The following is a 22763-nucleotide window of genomic DNA, read 5'->3' as shown; positions in this document are numbered from 1 at the left end:
GGCCCTGCTAATCTTTAAGGGGCTCTATTCTCTTCCTCATTAACCTTTTTCCTCAGTGTATTTTCAGAATCATTTTGGATTCTCTTTAACCCTATTTGGCAAAGCTACCTTATGTCCCCTTTTTGACTGCCTGATTTCCCTCTAAAGTATGCACCAACTGCCTTTATCGTCTTCTAGAGATTCAGGCGATCTCTCTAGTCTATACCCGACATATGCTTCTTTCTTTTTCTTGACAAAAACATGAATTTCTGTAGTCAGTCAACATTCTCTACACCTACCAGTCTTGCCCTTCACCCCAACAGGAACATATTGTCTCTGGACTCTTGTTACCACAGTTATGAAGGATTCCCATTTTTCAGCTGCCCCTTTACCTGCAAATATCCACCCCCATTAACCTTTGAAAATTCCCACCTAATACCATCAAAATTGGCCGTCCTTCAATCTAGAACTCTAATCTTTAGATCCAGTTTATCCTCTTCCATCACTATTTTAAAACTAATAGAATCAAAGTGCTCCCTGACTATCACCTCAATCACCTGCCCTGCCTTATTTCCCAAGAGTTGGTCAAAATTTGCACCTTCTCTACTAGGTACATCCACTGAATCAGAAAATGTTCTTGTACTTGCTTAACAAATTCCTCACCATCCAAGCCCTTAACACTATGGCTATCCCAGTCTGTACTTGGGAAGTTAAAATCCCTTACCATAAGTGACCAAAAACAATGTAATATTCATCACTTGGTGTCCTCCAGTGATTTGCAAGCATCCAGATAATTTTTTATAAGTCCCTTAACGCTGATAAAGTACACTTTGGAACTGAAATATGAATCATATTGTCAAACATTTCTTCATATCTTACATTGAATGAACATCTAAAAAGAATATCATGACACACCTTGCAATGAGGACATCAAATATTTTCCTATTTTGTGGTAATTAGTTGAGAATTATTATGCTTCTCTTGTCAACCAACAGTCTTTGTCTTAGATTTTCTCAAGATCAGCATTACCATCTCTTAAAACACCACAAAATTCAAACATCACCTGGTACATGTAACATACATTACAGAAATGTTAATGATGTGCACCATGGAACACTTATAAAATAAAGTAAACATTAATCTTTCTGATTGTAATCACAAAGGGATGTCCAGACATTCTACTTCAAATGAAAGATTTAAAAAATAAGGGCATAGCCATGAAATCACTTGTACTTCTAACCAATCCTGATAATGGTTATTACATTTTAGGATACCTGCTATGATGAGCATCCTGTGATTTTTCTGGTCTTGTATCTTGCCAGCCTTTTGTATTTCCTGTTTCAATTTCTTTTATTTGAAATATTGGCTACATTCTGAATACATTGTTTTCCAATAGGTTGTTTGTTTCAACTGCCTGCTAAATAATTTAAGTTCAGTTTTGAATGTTGCATGTGGGTGTCCATCTTTGACTACCTGTGTGTAATTGAATCATCATAGAGAAAATATGTACATGATACTGCGAACTATCAAATGCAAAAACAATTCTAGTATCCTTTGCTCTGACATCCATATCAGGTCAATTTTAAACTTATCCACCAAAATCACTTATACTCAGCAAGATAATTGAAGAGCAACTTAAAGTAGTCCTTTTAAGTGTAAGCATATATGAAGTTGAAAATACTTCTGAGTTCAGTAGGAATCTGAAAGTACAATGGGCTGTTGCAGCCCGAGTCAGTGGCCAGATTGGATTCCAGTTGAAAAAGTGGTGGTTGTGGTGCTCATGTTTCTCAATGTTTAGTTGAAGAAGTGAAAACTCTTTCAAAAGAGCAACTCAACGATACACAGTCATTATAGGAGTAAAAGAGAATTGGTCGAGGGGTAGATGCATCATTGACATACACTTGGAAATTGTGCTATCTTTCTTGCTGAAGGGCAGCATATTAAAGACCAAGAGGAGGAGGGACCAAGGATTATATGTGGTGAGGACATGGGAAGGTTGATGGCAATTGTATTCCATACAACTTAAGTTTATATTCCATGTATCACACAAAATTATAAGGAAATTTAAAATGAAACAGGAAATATAGGAAATAATTGACAGATACAGCATCTGAGAGAAAGAAAAGATGGTAAAAATTGTAGATGCCAACTCAGAGAAAGAGTTGAATGATGAAAATTGAGTATTAATTTTAGCTTTAAGAACCAAGTTACGTAAAAATTATATGCTGGCACGGTGGCTCAGTGGTTAGCATTGCTGCCTCATAGCACCACGTTTCAGAGTTCGATTCCACCTTCAGGTGACTGTCTGCATGGAGTTTGCACGTTCTTCCTGTGTCTATGTGGGTTTCCTCTGGGTGCTCCGGTTTCCTCCCATAGTCCAAGGTGTGCAGGTTAGGTGGATTAGCCATGTAATGTTGTTCATAGTGTTTTCAGGGATGTGTAGATTAGGTGGGTTATGGGGGATGGGTCTGGGTGGGATGCTGTGAGGGTTGATGTGGACTTGTTGGCCTGAAGGGCCTGTTTCCACACTGTGATGATCTATGGTTATTTTAATGTGTATCATGCTGTGATGTAATGTTTAAGAAAATATGAAGAAGATTTTAGAGGTTTTAAAGATAATACTGCATTATGAAGTGCCATACGGTGCTTTTACCATTGGATCACAACCAGATATTGAATTCAATGCTTTGTGTTTTGACATGACTTCCAACTGCATCCAAGCTATTTCTGTAATTTTGTGCAACGTTGCTTCTTGAACTTGGATTTTATGATTTGTCACATTATCTTTGTCAGGGTGCAATATGAAACAGTCATTCTGTGATTCAAATCCATGTAAGAATGGAGGCACATGCATGGTTATCTGGGAGACTTTTCTCTGTGAATGTCCTCTGGGATTTGGAAGCAAGGACTGCGGGCAAGGTAAGCCAAGGCTGAAAGATTGCATTGTATAATAAGAAAGACATGGTCAAATAATTAGCATTTAAAATTAATTTTAACTGGTTGGTAACCAGCGTTTTTTTCAGACACCTTAGGCTGTCACAATTGCACTATGGATTCCCGTGTTTCAAACCAATAACAGACTAAAGTAATCATGTTCATGGAAGTAACTGTTTGAGCTTATGTATATCCCTGGTGGCACAGTTCATTGAGGCATTAATTCACTGTGGAATAGAGCTTTGAGATGTGACTTCTACAAACTGTAATTCCCTAGCCAATTGCTGCTGCACACTTCCTGGCAGTCAGTTAGATTAGTATTGACAGGGTTTTGGAAATAGGTCATGCAGCTATCCTACTCGTATAGCACAGGGAGAGGAAATTGGGGATTAATGCAATTTAGATAGTTGACAAAATTTAATTGGATATGGATTGAGACTATGTGTATTTTGAAACGCTCTTCGTGCAAAGTTTCTTTAATTTCAAAAAAGATTGATACAAACATAAAACAGAACAGCACAGGAACAGGCCCTTCGGCCCACGATGTTGTGCTGAACATGATGCCAAATTAAAGTAATCCCTTCTGTCTACGCATGGCCCATATCCCTCCATCCCTTGCTTGTTCATGTGCCTGTCTAAAAGCCTCTGAAATGCCTGTATTTTTTTTCAGCCTTCACCAGTACGTCTGACAGTGTGCTGCAGTCATCTACCACTCTCTGTAAAAAAAAAAGCTTGCCCCTCACATCTCCTTTCAACTTCCCCCTCCTACCTTAAATGCATTACTTCTTGTATTAGACATCTCAACTCTGGGAAAAACCTTTCACTGAATTTGTGAAAAGGTATGTTTAACATCATGCCTTGTGTCTTGCATTGTTTTCACTTCAGTGTTTGCATTTATTTGAGTAACCCAGTACAAATATCTTCTGCATTGTGGGATCTGCCTTTCAGCATATCATTGATGTTTGCAGCATGGAAATAGGCCCTTCGGCCAACTTGTCCATGCTGCCTAATTTTCACAATTAATTTAGTCCATTTGCCTGCATTTGGTCCATATCCCTCCAGACCTATCCCATCCTGTTGAAATGTTGCTTAAATGAAAAAATTATGCTGGACTCCAACACTATCTTTGGTAGCCCATCCCAGACACTCACCACCCTCTGTGTGAAAAAGTTGCCCCTCTGGACCCTTTTGTACATCTCTCCCCATCTATGCCATCTAGTTGTAGACTCCACTACCATCTAAGAAAAGCTGTTGGCTATCTCCTTTATCTATGCTTCACATTTTTTTATAAACCTCTGTAAGGTCACCCCTTAATCTCACATGGTCCAGGTAAAAAAGTTCCAGTCTCTTCAGCCTCTCCTTATAACTCAAACCTTCCAGTCCAGGTAGCACCCACTCTTTCTAGTTTAATAGTATGCTTTCTATAGTAGGGTGACCAGAACTGCATGCAGTACTCCAGATGTAGCCTTACCAATGTCTTGTACAGCAGCAACAAGACATCCCAATTCCTGTACTCAGTGCTCTGACCAATGAAAGCAAGCATGCTGAAAACCATCTTTGCCACCCTGTCCACTTGTGACTTCACTTTCAAGGAACTTTGAACCTGTACCCCTAGATCAGTGTTCAGTAACACTTCCCAGGGCCCAACCATTGACTGTGCAAGTCCCGCACTGGTTTGACCCACCAGAATGCAACACCTTGCATTTGTCTAAATTAAACTGCATCATCTATTCCTCAGCCCATTGGCCCAATTTGAGCAAGATCTCGCTGACTTTGTATATGCTGATCATAAATATATGGCTAACAATTTTCATTGCAGTATGGGATCTAATTTACTCACACAGATATTGGAATATCACCTGTATCATCCAGATTGCAAATGACTATTTCATCACTGGAATGTGTATTGCAAAATATGTTCCTGTAAAATGTAGCCACAGAGTCATGCCTTCGGAGACAATCTGTCATTTTTATTTTTCTTTGTATTCACTTGTAGTGATGCACCATCCATACCATTTTCAAGGAAATAGTTTACTCTCCTGGGATTTTAAGAATGACGTGAAGATCTCAATTCCATGGTTCCTAGGACTTATGTTCCGAACACGTCACGCTGAAGCTGTGCTGGTGCAAGCTCATGCTGGACAGTATACTACCATTGTCTGCCAGGTATTCTTCTATAATCTGTTTCTACCAATCAATCTGAATCTCTTTCAATTAATTTACAGTCAGATTTGGCGAGATTGCCCAGAGTGGCAATGCCATCAGTGGTACAGAGGCAAGTAGTATTGCTAAGTACATATTAGTCAGTTACTCCTATCTGCATCCATGTTCAACTACGCACAATACCATTTGCTCTTTTTGTCACACGTGCATTCATGACCGCATGCAGATATATATCTTTATCTATAAAACTGACCCAACCTTTAAAACGGATCTTGACTTTTACAATCCAATAAAAGAAATGCAAATTTTAATGATCGTTAACGTTAAAAGCTTAGTTTGAGAATTTCAAGCTATCTAAGTGTTCTATCTTAATGGCACTTTCTCAAACTTGTGGAATGAAGAGCTCATACAAATTTTTTAAAAACTGCGAATTTAAGCCAGATGGCATATTTTCTGTGCTTGCAGATGTGTACTCTTTCTCTGCAATGTGACATAATCAGAAACGTGAGAAGACTGCCTACCCTCCCTATTGGGAACTGTGCATAATTGTGGTACCCTTGACATGCATGCAAGCAGACTGGTCCCCTAAATAGTATCAGAGATAATGGGAACTGCAGATGCTGGAGATTCCAAGATAATAAAATGTGAGGCTGGATGAACACAGCAGGCCAAGCAGCATCTCAGGAGCACAAAAGCTGACGTTTCGGGCCTAGACCCTTCGTCAGCTTTTGTGCTCCTGAGATGCTGCTTGGCCTGCTGTGTTCATCCAGCCTCACATTTTATTATCTTGGTCCCCTAAATACCTGCCTGCATATGAAGAGGATGATTTCAAAGGGTATTGGTCTTTGTGCAAAGGCAGGTAATTGAGGTTGGCTGGCTGATGAGTGACATTGTTAATTAGGATAATTTTTGAGCAAATTGCCTAAACCCTGGCCAGTTTATGTCTCTCACAGATGATATTGAGGGAAATAATTTCCTTAATAATCTGGATTTCAATCAAATTCAATTCCCTTGGATGATTACGGGAGAGTTCAAGTAGTTAATTCAGCAAGTCTGCTGCGAGTTTTGATTTTAGTTTTGCCTGTAGTTTTTCCCATTTTGTATATACTGCCTTTTATGGCTTTAAATATAGTCTGTATGTTAAAATGAGGCAGGTTTTGAGATTTTGGGGTCAAATTTTCAGGAGGAAGTTTAAAAAAAGAATTTCAATGATTGTAACTTCTGGTTTGCTTCTGGTCCCATCTGCTAACAAGAGTGGTAAATTAAAGGGAGGAAGCATCAATAGGTGCCTTGAGGCATTGGGCTGCAGGGAAGGCATTTGTTTCTTGAGACTTTGAGATCAGTTCTGTAGTAGGAGGCACCAATTCAGAAGGAATGAAGTACACGTCAGAAGGATTGGGATCAATTTATTTGTAGTCAGGTTTACTGGTGTGATTGGGAGGATTCAAACTAAACACTATACACCAATATATCAAACTGTTGAGTTGTACCTATTTTCTTGGTGGTGTTCCTCGGTACAGGTCATTACTCAGTGGCTACTTGCCAAAATGATGTTAGGATGCCAGTGTTGGACTAAGGTGGTTAAAGTCAGAAGTCACATGACACCAGGTTATAGTCCAACAGGTTTACTTGAAATCACAAGCTTTCAGGGCGCTTCTCCTTTGCCAGATGAAGTGCTCTGAAAGCTTGTGATTTCAAATAAACCTGTTTGACTATAACCTGGTGTTGTGTGACTTCTCACTTTTTACCTGCCCAAAAGTGGTGGAGAATTAATCTGTATATGTAACTGTATTTTAAAATTGGTGATTTTAAAAGGGAATCGGACAGGCATTTTTTGAGAAACTTTGCCTGTTCTGGATGCAGGTGTTGCTGGCAATGCCTGCAATTTTTAAGTGTCCTGATTTGCCATGAGAGTCTTCCGTCTTGAATACAACAGTCCCTGTGATAACACCCAAAATGATATTAAAAAGGGAGTTCCTGGATATTGACCCAGCGACAATAAAGTGATGGAGATCTGGCTCCAATTCAGAATGATGTGTTACTTGATGGGAAATTTGCATGGGATGTTGTGCCCATGCTACAGCTGGCTGTGAACTTCTAGGTGTCTTGGTCACTGTTTGGAAAGTGCTGTCTAAGGAGCTTTGATGAATCAATGAATTATATCTTGTCAGTGGTATATGATGGTACCACTGTGTGCTAGTGTTGGAGGGAGTGACTGTTGAAGTTGGTGGATGGTGCGTCAGTCAAGAGGGCTTCTTTCTCTCAGGTGGTATCAAGTTTCTTGAATGTTGTTAGAACTGCAGTTGTCTAGATACGGTAAAAGAATTCCCTCCTACTCCTGAATTCGTAGAATTCCTACAGTGTGGAAACAGGCCATTCGGTCCAACAAGTCCGCACCAACTCTCAGAACAGCATCCCACTCAGACTCACCCCCCTATCTTTTCCCTGTATACCCGCATTTCCCATGGATAATCCACCTATCTACACAATCCTGGATGCTGTCATTTACCATGGCCAATCCACCTAGCCTACACATCTTTCGACTAATGGGAGGCAAATTGTGCTTTCTAGACAGTCAACAACCTTTGAGGAATCGGAGATGAATTACTCAGGGCAGAATGTCCATTTGCTGACCTGCTGTTGTCACTGCATTATTTATTTGGCTGGTCCAGTTCAGTTTCTAGTGAACGGTAACATCAGGATGTTGCTAGTGGGGGCTTCGGTGTTGACAAAAGCTTCGAATGTTAAGGGGCAGTGGTTAAACTGTCCTGTTTGGGATTGTTTTACGAGGATGTTACTTTCCATTTTACAATTAAAACCTGAATGTTGTGCAAGTCTTGCTGCATCGGGACAGAGACTGCTTCAGTATCTGAGGAGTTGGAAATGAAGCTGCACGTGTTCACTCGTCCGCGAGCATTCCTGCTTATGATGGGGGAAACATCACTGGTGGAGCCTGGGATGCTAGCCTGAGCAACTTAACCACACCTCTCACGTAACTGAGGTTATTTGACCTCTCTTCTGCAACCTTTAAGATCTTGACACCTTTCTAAAGTGCGGTGTTTGAAAGACTGGTGGAAGCAGTTTTGGTAATAACTTCCAAAGGGAGCTTGATGAATAGTTAAAGGGGAAAAAATTTTTGGACTGTGGGAAATTGAATGCCTCTTTTAAAGTATTGACAGAGGCATGATGGAACAGAAAGACTTATATAATGTAAGGTCCTGTGATTCTAGCTCCTTTGCTTATTTTATTGTACTGACACTCAGCTCAGCGGGGTATAGTCTCGGATTGTGATCAGCAGTAATGCATTTCCAGATACTATTTCAGGCGAGCACAAATTATTCATTTGAGAAACAGTTGGATTCTGGTCTAGGATGATGATGGTGATATTTGTATCTTAGAGGGATAAGTTCACTCAGTTGGGCTGAATTGATCTTTTGATTTGTTTCAGTTTATTCCAACAAGTGAACATTTTTGATGACACCTTTATCTTATTGAACAAATAATGCTTTCTTTTCCTTTGGCTAATTTTCAATTGGAAGCTTATTTGTTTGAAGTGTGTCAGAGCTTTTGATGTCTTGCAGATTTCTTCAATTGCCTCAGAAGTAGTGGAAGGCACCAGCTGAGTAAATTAACCAAATGTGAGATAGTCAGTAACATACTTATATGAAGTGGACTTTTAAACCTTTCATTTCAGAAGTTATTATCATTATGGCTATTAGAATGCCTTTGGAAGGTTCTTCAGCTGTTGCTTCCATTGGTTAGTTATTATTAGAAATTGCTTCTGCAATCAATAACACAGATCAAACAGCTTTCTGCACTTCAGTGCATCAATCATGAATTCTAATTGCTACAGTAAGACTCTTCATTTTTCTGCAGTTTCAATTCCAAGGGTGATGTGTTCAGCAGAAATAGCACATCATGTTTCTGGAAAATATGTGCGTACTGTTGTCACACATTCACCTATTGCTTACTCAACAGACCATCCCTATGCCTATAGCTTTCTAATCTTTGTTGTTAATAACAACTTATTTATATAGTGGCTTTGATGCAATGAAATGCCTGAAGACTTTTGATGTTTCACATGAGAGTTTTCAAACAAAATTGAACATCAAGCCACATCAGTATATGTTAGGGCAACTGACCAAAATGATGGTCAAAAGGAGAAATTTTAATTTTTTTAATGTCTTGAAATTAAGGAGATTGACAGGGTATTCTGGATCTTAGGGACTTGTCATCTTATAATGTTTAAAGTCACGGCCGCTCTAAAGTATGTTCGGGTCCTTATTTGATATGCAAAGGAATTCATACCTGCTTGGGATCTATTCTCCAAGATCGGTCAAAAGCCTTTTTTTCAAGGTATCCCCCTGAAATTCTTTTCTCAGGCTATTTTTTTGTGATTCATGACTTTTTTCAGTTTTACATGCGTTCAGGTTAGTATTCTTCCTGAGTTTGTTGATATTTTCTCTTAAATTTGGCTTCTAAATACATTCCCCAAATTTGTGATAACAAATTAAGGACAAGTTAATTTTAAATTCCAAATGTTTGATGCAATGAAACAGAAATGTAAGATGAGGGAGAGAATGGATGGAAGTCTACAAACCGTTTAAACTAAGAATGTACAAACTAGGAACAATGGTAGGCCATTTGTTCCAATGAGCCTTCTCCATAGACAATGAGATTTAATAACGTAAACAAATCAAGGATTTCAGTTACTTCACTGACAACACAAGTGCTTCCTCTGATCCTTACCACTCAATTCTGGTTTAAGACACCTCATTAGCAATATTTATTCTAAATATCTGGTTACTGGATAGAGTTTAATAAAATTCAACCGAAAGATAATGCTGTAGCGACTTTTCTTCTGCTGGACTAAGAGGAAGATGCACATACAGACTGTGCTGTTGTCACTAGTGCTGGCTGTTTACAAGTTGCAAATCTGCTCTAGTAGTAGTCGGGGCCCAGACAAAACTATAGACAGTTTCCCTGGGACCTGACGGTGGGGGCTTATTCAGCTTAGGAACCTAGCCTGGTGGCAGAGTAACAGCACAGACTAAAGAGTACACTGCCTTCTGCCTGACGGTCACTGACAGCTCACAAAGTGATCTGAAACAGAAGGCAACCTACCTCTACCCTTGCCACCTGCAGTTCATTATTAACAACGATGTGGAGCTCAACCAGCTGCTTTAACGACTCACCAAAGCACAGGGTTGAATTCTGCCCAACTTCCAGTTTGTTACTCCCAAGAAACCCAGACTTGTTTGTTTGATTGGAGGATAAGATCAGAAGAGATAAGAGCAGGAGGAAGGGGACTTGTAACTGAAGGAGCTAAAGCAGCAACTTGAAGTTGACTGAATTGGGATGTTTGGAAGAGTAGCTTCCCAAGGATACTGTCTTTCAAACTCATGACTCCTTCAATCAAGAATGACCAAGGCAAATTTTCTTGAATTTTTCACCACCTCCTTATTGAATTTTCAAGATCTATTTGATTCAGGGAACTTTCATGTTAATAGCCTAAATTTATTTAATAGACTAAGTACACTTTTTGGAACTGGGTTCATTTTCAAAACAGAAGAAAATCTACCATGATGACAAAGGAGTTGTTAGTGGACAGTATCATCCTGGAGGAGTTAATGACAGGATGTTTTTATCATGGAATTTAAATGTACAAGATATTGAGCCAATTTTGTCTCTTTGAATAGTGACTTTTGATGACACCACTGGTCAGCAATCGGGTCTCAGTCAAATGAATACTTTTCTCTATGGTGTTTTTGTAAGTGTTGTAATAACCAGATATATTTATCATTTCTTAATGTTTGAAGCCTTTGAAAGAGTTATCTGTAAATAACTGCAGCAGCTTACCAGATAAAAGGCTGACCTTTCAAGGTAATATATAAAACTGAATGTGCTGGAAGTGTTGAAAGCTGTTCGCATTGCTTCTGCTTAATATGGATGTAATCATTTACTTTCTGGACAATGAGACCTTCACAGTGTCATTTGAAGTCAAGTTGGCAACTGATTTTGAGTCATTTCCTTTTCCTGGAAATCTGTCTATATTTAGAGTTCTGTACTTTCCCTATAGCTATTTGGCAAAATTCAACTTTTGACTCAGAGAATCAAAATGCACCTTCAGTTAATTTTCTTAAGCTTTTGCCATTTAAAGATGCCCATGCATTTGCATATTTGTTAAAGCCACAACTAGTGTGCACGCACAAGGAATATACTACTATACCAGTAGGATAATGAAATAGACATTGATGGTTACCCGTAAATGTATTTTTGTGTGCGATGTGACAGACAGAACAAATTCAATGTGATTAATGACAGGCAGTAGTTATGCCGTTTTGGCAGTAGAAACGAGATCACTGTGATTTTTGAACATATTGTGGAACCTTCCTATTAATCTATTACACTTTCCCTCAGTCTTAATTAAAAGTACCAATATACTGTAGCAGCCAGGACTACTATTGACAACTATTCACATTCAGGTCTAGCCATCTCCCTACCAGCGTGATTATTATCAGTGAAAGCAGCAGGGCTTGAAGTTTAGTGTATCACTTTTCACAGCCTTTGATCTAGAAGAGGCTTTTCTTTGTGTTTGCTGCAAGCCTGTGCCTGCTGCTTGTCAAGTTGCAATAGCTTTAAAATGACTACTATCTGTATTGTATTGCTTTGTAGAGCTCTTCAGTGAACATCACAAGAATTATGAAAAGTGCAACTTATATCAGTGGGAACCTTGTCACCAATTTGTGCACCATTCATTATGATAATTCTTTGTTCTGAAAATATGTCAATCTGATCTGGCCTCTCTCTCAATATTCTCATGTCCTCACAGGAAAATGGTAGTTTCCATTGGGAGACCAATATCACATCTGAGCTAAAACCTGCAGCTTAATGCATAATCGAATGGCTGAATATTTTTGATATTGATTTGAGGTAGCTGATTTTACATAGCATCTTAAATACTGTCAAAATGAGTAATATTGCAGTTTCTAGTGTTCAGCTGTAAATAGCCAGTATTGAGTAATTTGCCTCAGTTTTATGATTGGAGTTGAGTTCATGTGAAAAGTTACATTGCCAAGAGACTATCACAGTTGAAATGGAGGGGGGAGTGTGGGGAAGAATACTGAGGGTTTAGAATGCCAATGTAAATTGTAATGGAAGGATGCCAACACATATTGCAGGAAGGAGATTCAACTTTAATTGTGTAGGAAATGTAGATCAAAGCATCTTGGAGGTCTGACAAGATAGGGAATTAATCAAGATAAATGCAATTTAACACCTGATGAAACCAATCAACGAGCAGATTCTGCAACAGCATGTACATCCTATCTAATTCCACAGTAGCCTGTAATTCTCATGTGAAAATTAAGAAATCTTAAGAATTTGACAACAGTGCCATACTATGACAGCATTTTGACCCCAGTGCCCATTAATTCCTCATTGATGTTCAGTACACACAACAAAATCTTGTTTAATTTTCTCATTGTCTTCTGTTTGTACTGCTCCTTATTTTGCATTGTTTTGCGTTATGTATCAACCTTATTTAATTTTCTTTTTCTTTTTCAGCCCATTTGACATGCGTGTCTTTGTTCTGCCATCCATTTTAACATCATTCCACTGTACGTAATTCTGCTGTTGTTCTTTATAATGCCAGTATTGTTTTATGTTTCATAATTAAGCTTTAAAGATTGAGGGATATGTTTTTGATTTTAACTGTTGGTGTGTTACTATCCCTGATTTTTGTATTTATTTGTGATAGTAATGTTGATTATTATGAAGTAACTTGTGTTTCCCTTTGGAAGCAATTTGTGACATCCTTTGTGTTGCTATTAACTCTGAAAATTTGGCTTCTATAATAGCCACTTAACTGATCAGTGTAACCCCTGTTAGGATGCAATTGTCGGGCCACCCTGACCTGGCCACGTGACACAGGTTCTGTTTTTTAAAAAAAGTCAAATTGTGAATATAGCATGTCAAGGAAGAACAGTTATTTCCAAGTCAACAGGAGTAAGTACCAACATCGAGCATCCGTGTGTCTGTCAGCAAGTTGGAGATATGGTGAAAGTTGTGCCCTCCATAATCCCTGGACTGTGGAAGACCAATTGAAATTTAGCACACTTCACAAAGGTGTAAAAGTAAGTTAAATCTAGTACATCATATAAATAAAGAATCAAAGGACAGATAGATATTATATGGGCATCCATTCAAGATGAGACTATAAGACATTGGAGCAGAAGTAGGCCAATCATGCCATCCAGTCTGCTCCACCATTCAATGAAATCAACGCTGATCTGATAATCTTCAACTCCATTTTCCTGCCTTTTCTCCATAAGTTTTAATTCTCTTAAAAATATGTCCATTCTCTCACGAGTATACTTAACAACCCAATCTTGACTGCCTCTACAGATACTACCCTGTAAAAGAAGACATTCCTCCCTATCTCTGTTCTAACTGAATGATTCCCTGTAACATAAATATTTTATAGGCAGTCAGGTATTACTTGGATTAATTGATTGCATTTAATGCACACTGTCTACATGCAAAATAAAGTAAATTTAATAATTTTGATAAAAGGACAGGTGGTCCTCTAGAAGTGGAGAGCATAGTTGACATTGGAGGTGAAGTATGTAGACCTCCTCTCATTCACATGATGTGAATCACTGATATGTACAGCAAGCTTTTTATTAACCGGCACCTGTGGAATCAGGAGTGTGCCGGTTGATCAGGTATTCCAGTTGATCAAGAGGCCCACATAATCAATGTAATAACACACACTAAGTGGTAGAAAGTAAAGCAGGGGATATACACATCAGAGTTGTACTTTATTTACGGCATAAATCACTTAAATAATAACTTAAATAAAACATACTGGCAGAATGCCTTCTCACTTGCACCCTCAACTGACTACTCGGACATTATGGAGATTGTGATAATACAGTAAATGTCCAGTATTTCAGGTATATAATTTTTGGCAGTTTATCATGAGTGCCAGCTGATAAGTTTCAGGTCAAAACAAAGTTTGTTGTACAACATGTATAATTTGGTACAGGAAAGCAGAATGTCGGATTCAGTATGCTGATTCATCCGTACAGTTTGAACACTATTGGGGTCATTTTAATTTAATCTTCTTGGTAGTAAGCTGATGTGAGCAGTGTGCTCACTTGATGTCACTGGGGCAATGTAAGTAAAATGGGCATGCAATTGGTTTACATCTGTTTTCCACCTGGCAGGTCTTTGTGGACCAGCATTTGTTAAAAGCAAACATTTTGCATTTTCTAGCCTGGGTTAGCTTCAAATGCTGGGGACAGAAATAACACCAGAGGGTGATGAATTTGGGAGAAAACTGTGCTGAACTAGGCTATATGCATAGTGAGGTTATTAATCATGTAATTCTACATGAAAGTGCTGTAAAGATATGCAAATGCAAAACCCAGGCATTATGGAAAACTTTGTCTAATGTCTCAAGTGCTGTCTTTACAGATGAAGTCTCCAGTAATTGTGATCTCTCAAGAAGAAGAATAATAAAGAAGCACTACACTCCTGTATATTTTAGCATCGTTGTGTCTCTCAGAATAGGGAGATGATGCAACATTTATTAGAAACATCCATCGTGATTAACGGAAGGCTGTAACAATTGTAGTCCTCAGAGTGAGTTCTTATCACTTTGTTGAGGCTCAGTCACACTGGACCTTCCGTAATCATACATCAGAAACCTGGCTTTTCAAAAGAACCCGTTGAGTAAAGCATGATGAACCATATGTTTGGTACAGCTAATTTTTTTTTCTGTGCAGCAAATTTGGGATGATCTGAACAGATTTTAAACTGTATAAATAATGAGGTTGATGCCATTTTATTTATCTTGATGTGCACCAAGTAATGTTCATTATGATGTGTTTAATTGCCTCAGGCAACAAGACTGTAACCACAATTTGCACATCTTGTAATGGTCGGACTGCAATTACAAATTAAAAGGGACTTGTGCACTGTGTGCTGCAGGAAATGTACTATCAGAAAGGGCTGGCCCTCTTATCCTATGAAGGAGAACATTGCACAGTGTTTGGTCTGATGATGGTGGTGGAGGGAGGCGGGAATGTTGTGGGTGCCAAGCCCAGCACGAGTGTAGTATAACACAACTCTGCCACTTGCATGTAGGAACAGCACCATCTTGGGGAGCTTTTGGTATGGATGTTAATGCATTGCTGTTGACCAGCCTGCACTAGGGCATCTGACTGCAGTCCCTGAATGTCAAAATGGATCAGGTTCTGTGGCTTTGAGGAGAAACGCTCGGAGCTCAAGGAATCCATCTTGCCCATTCAATCAACGATATCAGTTTCCAAGTAAAGAGATTGTTTGCACATGCATGCAGCTCTTCACGTTTGACATTTGCACTCACGTGCCATTAAACCTGCAAGACACAGGGAGGAATCTGTACATTAAAATATATTAGTTAAATAAATGCTGCCATTAATGAAAACATGGTGCTTCCTTTTTATTTCCCTAAGAATCAGGGAATATTTCAGGTGTTCTCACCAAGTTATTGTTGAAGTGCAGGACAGTAATAAGCAATCAGCGCATATGAAATGGCCCAGTGCCACAGCTGAAAGGAAGAAGTCATCAATTAACTGTTCTCAGTATTCTTAGGCTTCAAGCTATTCACATTCCTCAGGAAATCAAATGCAATATATCCTTGTTTTGTTTCTCCACTGACACCAATGGTCATTGATAATGGTTATCTGACATGTGAGAGTCTTTTAAAGGCCATTTGATTAAAGCTCAGAACCAGCACAAATGTAGTATGTGAGGATGAAAGATAAGGAGGGCAAGATTTGGGAACCCTGTATGATGAGAGATTTTGAAAGATTAGTCGACAAAGAAGCATGTCAGATCTAAGAAACTGAAATCTGACAGGGTTCTTGAGGAATGTAAAGGAAGCAGGAAAAACCTAAACAATTAGAAGGGCAAAAAGGGTCTATGACGTGTCTTTGGCATGTAGGATTAAAGGCGAATCCCAAGCCATTTTGTATGTATATTAGGAGCAAAAAAGTAGCTAAGGAAAGCATGGGTCTGCTCTTGAACAAAGGAGAGAATTAATGCATCGAGCCGGAGAAAGAGGGTCAGGTCCTTTAATGAGTACATCGGTATTCAACAGGGAGAATGGTATTGATGACACTAAGATTAGAGAGGGGTTGTGTCAATATTCTGGAGCATATCAATGTTAAGGTGGAGGTGGTGTTGGGTGTCTTGGAAAAATATTAAGGTAGATAAGTCCCCGGGGCCTGATGGAGTCTATCATAGGATACTGAGGGAGGCAAGGGAGGAGATTGCTGCTGGGTGTGACAGGAATCTTTGTATTTTTTTGCCACAGATGAGATCCCAGAAGGGTGGAGAACAACCAATGTTTTTCCTTGGTTTTCAAAGAGCAACAGGGAAGTCCAGGAAATTGTATATTGGTGAGCCTTAAATCAGTGGTAGAGAAGTTATTGGAGAAGATTCTTACGGACAGGATTTGCTCACATTTGAAAGGAACAAAGTTATTAGGGATAGCACAGCTTTGTGTGGGAGAGGTCTTGTCTCAAATTTGGTTGAGTTTTTTGAGGAAATGATGACAATGATTAATGAGAGTAGGGAAATGAAATTTATTTACATGTACTTTATCAAATCATTTGATAACATCCCTTATGGTACTCTCATCCAGAAAATTAAGTCACATGGGATCGGCAGTAAGTTGGATAAAAATTGGTTTGGTCTTGGAAGACACAGTAGTTCTAGGGGGCGGTGTTTTTCTGACTGTAGGTCAGTGACTAGTGGTAGTTCTGCAAAGATCAGTACTGGGACCTTTGTGGTTTGGAATATATATAAATGATTTGGAAGAAAATGTAAGTGGCCTGATTAATAAGGTTTCAGGTGACATGAACATTGGTGGAGTTGTGGATTGTGAGAAAGGTTGTCAAAGGATACAGCAGGAAGTAGATGAGTTGAAAAGGGTTGGGCAGAAAAATAGTAGATGGAATTTAATGTGGACGAGTGTGAGGTAATGCATTTGTGAGGTCAAATGCAAGAGGAAAGTATATAGTAAATGGTGGGATTTTTATAATATTGATATAAGCAGAAATGTTGGATGGCAAGCCCGTAGCTCCCTGAAAATGGCAACACAAGTGGATAAGTTGGTAAAGAAGGTGTAGGACATGTTGCCTTCACCAGCAAGGGCGTTGAGTATAAAAGTTGTCGTGTCATGTTGCGGTTGCGTAAACTTCAGTTGGGCCACATTTGGAGTATTGTGTGCAGTTCTGGTTGCAGCACTGTAGGAATGTGGAGGCTTTGGAGAATGTACAACAGAGGTTTATCAGAATGTTGCCTGCATTAGAGTGTATCAGCTATAAGAAGCGGTTGACTGTTTTTGCTGGAGAGTTTAAGGCCGAGGGATGACCTGACAGAAATATATAAAATTGAGAGACATAGATAAGATGGACTCCCATAAGATGGAAATTTTCTCAGGGTCAAAATGTCAAATACCATGGGGCATAGATTTAAAGTGAGCACAGGAGTGTTTAAAGGAGATGTGCGAGGCAAGTTGTTTATGCAGAAGGTGGCAGGTGCCTAGAACACGCTGCTAGGAAAGTGGTAGAAGCAGGTATGGTAACAACATTTAAGGGGCACTTCAACTGACAGAGCAACAGGGATTAGAGTGATGTGGATCATGTGCAGGCAGATGAGATTAGTTTAGAATGATAACATGGTTGGCACAGATATCATGGTTCGAAGAGTCTATTCCTGTGCTGTACTGTTCTATGATAAGTGCCTCATGTTCATAACTTTCTTGCTGTGACTCCTGCAATGCATTTACGTCATTGTCAATTTGATAACATGTTCAGAGTATGCAACAAGGTACCGAACTAAAGATTTTTTAAAAATGCCAGAAGCCTGTGTGATCATCCCTCACATTTAAGCACTCATTTTTGTGTTACCACTTAGCAATGCTAGGCTTGATTGGAGGGATAATAAACCGTACAAACTGCATCTCCCAATGCTCATTCTTGGAACCTTCCTCTCCTGTAACATGAGTTGCTGCAGTCTAATTATTGTGGCTTGTCCTTGGATAGTACACTCAATATGTATCTTTGCGAGATGGTCATACATCTCTGCATATTAAAGAGGAAAAGGTCCTTTCATATGTAATGGAATATCCAGTAATCCCCTGAAAGTTACATGTACATAAGTTGGTAGAAGCCAGTTACCCTTGGAATTGCATAAGCTGCTTAAGTGCCAAAATTGTTCCTTGTCAAATGGCACATTACTTATTTATTTTATAGTTAAGTGGACTTAATAGTAGCTCACCCTGTGATTTTCTCTGAAGATCTGAAAGCTACCAGTCACATGGAAACTGAACACTCATTACCATGTTGACTGCAAGGTGGTCAGTGTTAACTAAAGCCTGTTCCTTCAGCTTTGCCAGGGATGTTATCAAGAATGTAAATTAATCCCTGGACAGTACTTGTTGAGTACAGCTGGTGCACTCTTGCCTGTTGCAGGTCAATTTTGAGTGTTTCATTTTGCTTTCTCTCCTACTCAGCCTTCTGACTCAGCTACAATCAAGCCTACTTAGACTATAGCTATAATACTCTCCAGTATAGTTCTCCATCCCTGATAAATAATTCAAGCTAAGCTTGAGAAGAACATGTCTCAGAAACTGTCAGTTGAAGGGCAGAAGCAGAAGAAATTTCTAAAACTTTAGAATTTTTTTAATGTTTTGTTCATTGCCACCATTTTCTTTACGTTAAGTTCATACAGTGATTTTTTTTTTGTTTGGGTTGCCATGCCAGAAGAATAAGAGAGCTACTTTTTTTTAATATCAGGATAAATCAGTTATTCATCTTGGATGAGTCAGATTATGTCATATTTACCTTTTTCTAACCTGCTATTAATCAGTTGAGATTACATAATATGTAGCATGCAGCTGTTTACGTAGAGCAAGGCTGTGTACGGTAGCAAATTAGACAACAGCCTTTATTTTGGGTGGGGAGGGGAAGTATAGTTAAGTGATGAATTTGGGTAGGATACCAAGGGAACTCCTTTTTTTGAAAAATATGTTGAGATCTTTTGCATTCATCTGAATAAGTGGACAGTCTCCCGTCTGAAAGATGTGTAACAATACAATGGCTTTAAGAAGTGTGTTTTGTCCCTTTTTTGTTATGAAGAGAGTTTGAGACAGAAGTAGTCTGTTCCAAGCCAATCAAAAAAACAGCTTGTGAGGTCTAGGCTTTGTTTTAAAATGTTGAAACAATGGAAGCTGCATGAATGTGTAGAGTCGGGCTCCCACAGAACCAGGGGTTTTAATTTAGCTTTTGGTTGTTGGGGTTTTGAAGTTGGCTATGGAAACTGTCGCATCTGTTTTGGCCACAGCAAAAGCTGGAGTTCTCTCTCTGCTGCCAGAATTGCATATGAGACAATCTATTTTATTGACTTTGCCGTTGCCAAGGGTGTGTTAATGGGATGTTACTATATGGAAACAGTTGCAGTTCAGTAGCTAAGTAAGCTGTAATTCTGTTAAATTTTCCAAAAGAGTTAAAATTAGACCAATTCTTGTTTCTTTTGTTTGTATTTTATCTGTAGAGTAAGAATAAAGTTGTTTTGCTTAAAGCCGAGTAGTGAAGCCAATCAAATTACATCTGGAATACAACAGTTTATACTTGCCTTCAAATAAGAAAAAGTTAGGGTCTAGGCTGTCTCCAGTGATATATTTGAAGGGGGTTTGGTCTGGTCCATAGCAAATTAGGGGCACTGGTCAATATCAAAATCTCTAATTCCAGAAGGGTTTAGGATTATTGGACTCAAATGCAGTGAGTAGTGAGAGTTGGTGTTTTTTCTCTTGAGTTTTGCATTTGGATGGTTTAAACAGGACATGCCTTGTATAGTAGTGGCTCTTTCAGTCACCAGATTTACTGGCTGTGAAAGAAGTCGCTTTGGGTGTTTTACAGAAGGTGAGTAAGGCAAAGCTTTCAGAATTAGCAAACAAATTGAAGTTGGAGATACCTGTGTCTGTGAGGAAATGGGAGATATTTGCCACAATAACTACATTTACAATTAACAGGAATGCAAATAGAATAACTGGAAATGGTTAAAATTCAATTGTGACTAAAACAGCTTGAATATTAAAAGGAAATGCATTACGAATAAAAGTGAAGGAAAAAGAAAAAGAAAAGAAGGCCCTAGCAGAAGAGAGGGGGAAAGAGAGAGGTTTTGAACTTTAGAAGTTGGCAATGAGAGCGGAAAGTCAACTTAAAAAAGCGAAGCTTGAAAGTAGGAGTTGTGATGGGAACTGTGATGAAGAGCAAACCCATCATAGTCAAATGCCGGTTGGGGATCTGATTAAATATGTGCACGCATTACCAAAGTTTTATAAGAAGGGTGCGGAAGCCTTTTCCATTTCATTTGAAAAAGTGGCTAAACAAATGAAATGGCTGGTGGCCATGTGGGTAAAGTTGATTCAAACAAAATTGGTAAGTAGAGGTATTTGCATCACTATCATAAGAGGTATCTGTGGATTATGAAGAGGTGAAAAAAGCCATCTCTAGTGCATACAAATTAGTGCCAGAAACCTATAGACAATATTTTAGGAATCTGTGGAGGGAACCCCATCAAACGTTTATAGAGTTTGAAAGGATCAAACAAAGTAACTTTGATAGGTAGATAAGGGCATTGAAAATAGATCAGGCATGTGACACTCATAAAGAGACTGTTATTTTGGAGGAGTTCAAAAATTCACTTCCTGAGGTAGATAGAGCAGAGAGTTAAAACAGCAGAAATGGCAGATGATTACGAATTAATTCATAAATCAAAGTTTGTCTTCCAGCATCAGTTTTGATCGGAGGGATGGAAATTGAGGGAGTAAAGAAATCCTCAGGTAGTAAAGGAAAAGGAGATCTCATTGAAGATAGATTATAAAGAAAGTTTACCATGGGGTAAAAAGGAAATCCATGAGGGCAAAGAGAAGTAAAAACACTCCACTGTCTTTGCTGTAATAAAGTAAGACACATGAAGCCGCAGTGTTGGTGGTTTAACTAGGGAAATGAAAACCGAAAGAACTGTGGATACTGTAAATCAGGAACAATAACTAAGTTGCTGGAAAAGCTCATCTTTCTGGCAGCAATAATGAAGGGAAAAACAGAGTTAACGTTTTGGGTCCGGTGACCCTTCCTCAGTGAAGGTGGATGTGGTAAAAACAAGATAAGCCAATGGGGTTTATTAAAGTGATAAAGGAGATGCCAGTGGAAGCCAAAGAGCTGCAAAAGGATGTACAGCCTGATCAGGGGTTGGATGATAAAAAAAGTACCAGTCTAATTGAAGAATTTACCGCTGTGGCTGAGGCATACTCGTGTACCAGGAGGAATAGGTAAAGAAGTAAAATGCTAAGAGATGCAGGAGCAAGTTGAACTGTGGCTCTGTGTTACAGGTATTTTTATCTTCCTTAGATATTCAAACAGTCTGCAGTGGTGCTGGCAACTCCCACATGAAAGGCCTGTATTTGTTTAATGTCCTATTACATGATTGTGTAACCAGAAATACAATTATGATATCCATTCGTAATCTGGATGTTGTATTGTTCATATGTTTTCATGCATTTCTCTAAGACATTTTAGTTTGAGATATCTGACCTAAAATCTAAAAAATGTGCAATAACACTTCTTATAAAGAGCCCAACCAGATTATTGTGTGCACATTTTGTTTGAATGTTAGAAATTATATTTATGAAATACCCTTTAAATCCAAGGGACATATTTCACTTTTGTTGAATATTTAATGTTCCAGATATTTTCTAATAAACCTAGCCAGAAATGTTATGACACATCTCTGGAGCAGGTAAGACTTAAATCCAGGCTTATTATTCTTTTTTGCCTATTTACTATTTGTGCCCTTCAGTCTTACAAGTTATAAAAAAAATGTTTTTGTTTGTAAAGCCCCCAGCCCTTTGGACATCAGGATTATAGTTTGAAGTCATTGTTCCTGTCACAGAGCTTGAGACACTTGACCTCCTGGCAGAAATTTGGTGTGATAACTGAAACCCTGAGAAAAACTACTAACGTGTGATATTTTGTCATCCCAGTAACCAGGACTAAAAATAATGTGGTGCCCTTTGTTATATCTGTGGGTAGACTACTGGAGACAGCACACTTTTAAGATAATTTTCGTGAAATGATATTGCCTATTACATCCCCTGCCAGCATCATCCATTCATTTGTTATAAATTTAAGAAATGATCTGTTCGTGCCTTTGCGTTTTCAACTGTTCCTTTATTTGGGTTGTGTGCTTCAGTCATTTTGTTTCTCCTTCAGCTTGAAGTATTTCAAAAGGATTATTAGGACTATTTCTAAGTATCTGCTCACAGATCTTTTCAGCATTTCTTGAACCTTCTAATTAATGACTATTGATGTAGTTCCAAAATTTTTGGAGCAGATCAGATTTATACACTCTTTCAATCTAAAAACAGCCTCCTGGACATTCACTACTTCCATCAGATCTCAGAAAAGGCTTTGTTGCCATTCTTCCAACCATGACCTGGTGAACTGTTTAGTTTATCTTGGTTTATCAGGCTGCACCAAAAGACAACTGTTTTAAAGATCAAAAGCCTTTCTATAGAATAAATTTATAGATAAGGGGAAACATTTTGCTTCGATGTTTAAAAAGAAGCA

The 22763-nt window shown here is 38.7% G+C and overlaps 1 protein-coding gene across 1 annotated transcript in view; it reads left to right on the top strand.

Moving 5' to 3' along the window:
• Positions 1 to 22763, top strand: part of celsr3 (cadherin, EGF LAG seven-pass G-type receptor 3) — a 262123-nt gene that overhangs the window by 102124 nt on the left and 137236 nt on the right. The window contains exons 8-9 of the mRNA XM_048547414.2: positions 2773 to 2898; positions 4910 to 5079. Of these exons, the coding sequence (XP_048403371.2) occupies positions 2773 to 2898; positions 4910 to 5079 (296 nt within the window). The remainder of the gene's footprint in view (positions 1 to 2772; positions 2899 to 4909; positions 5080 to 22763) is intronic.

Source organism: Stegostoma tigrinum, chromosome 11 (assembly GCF_030684315.1).
Source record: "Stegostoma tigrinum isolate sSteTig4 chromosome 11, sSteTig4.hap1, whole genome shotgun sequence".
In the NCBI taxonomy this organism is placed as follows: Eukaryota; Metazoa; Chordata; class Chondrichthyes; order Orectolobiformes; family Stegostomatidae; genus Stegostoma; species Stegostoma tigrinum.
Note: the sequence above shows the minus strand (reverse complement) of the source record. Positions and strands in the feature narration are given on the sequence as shown.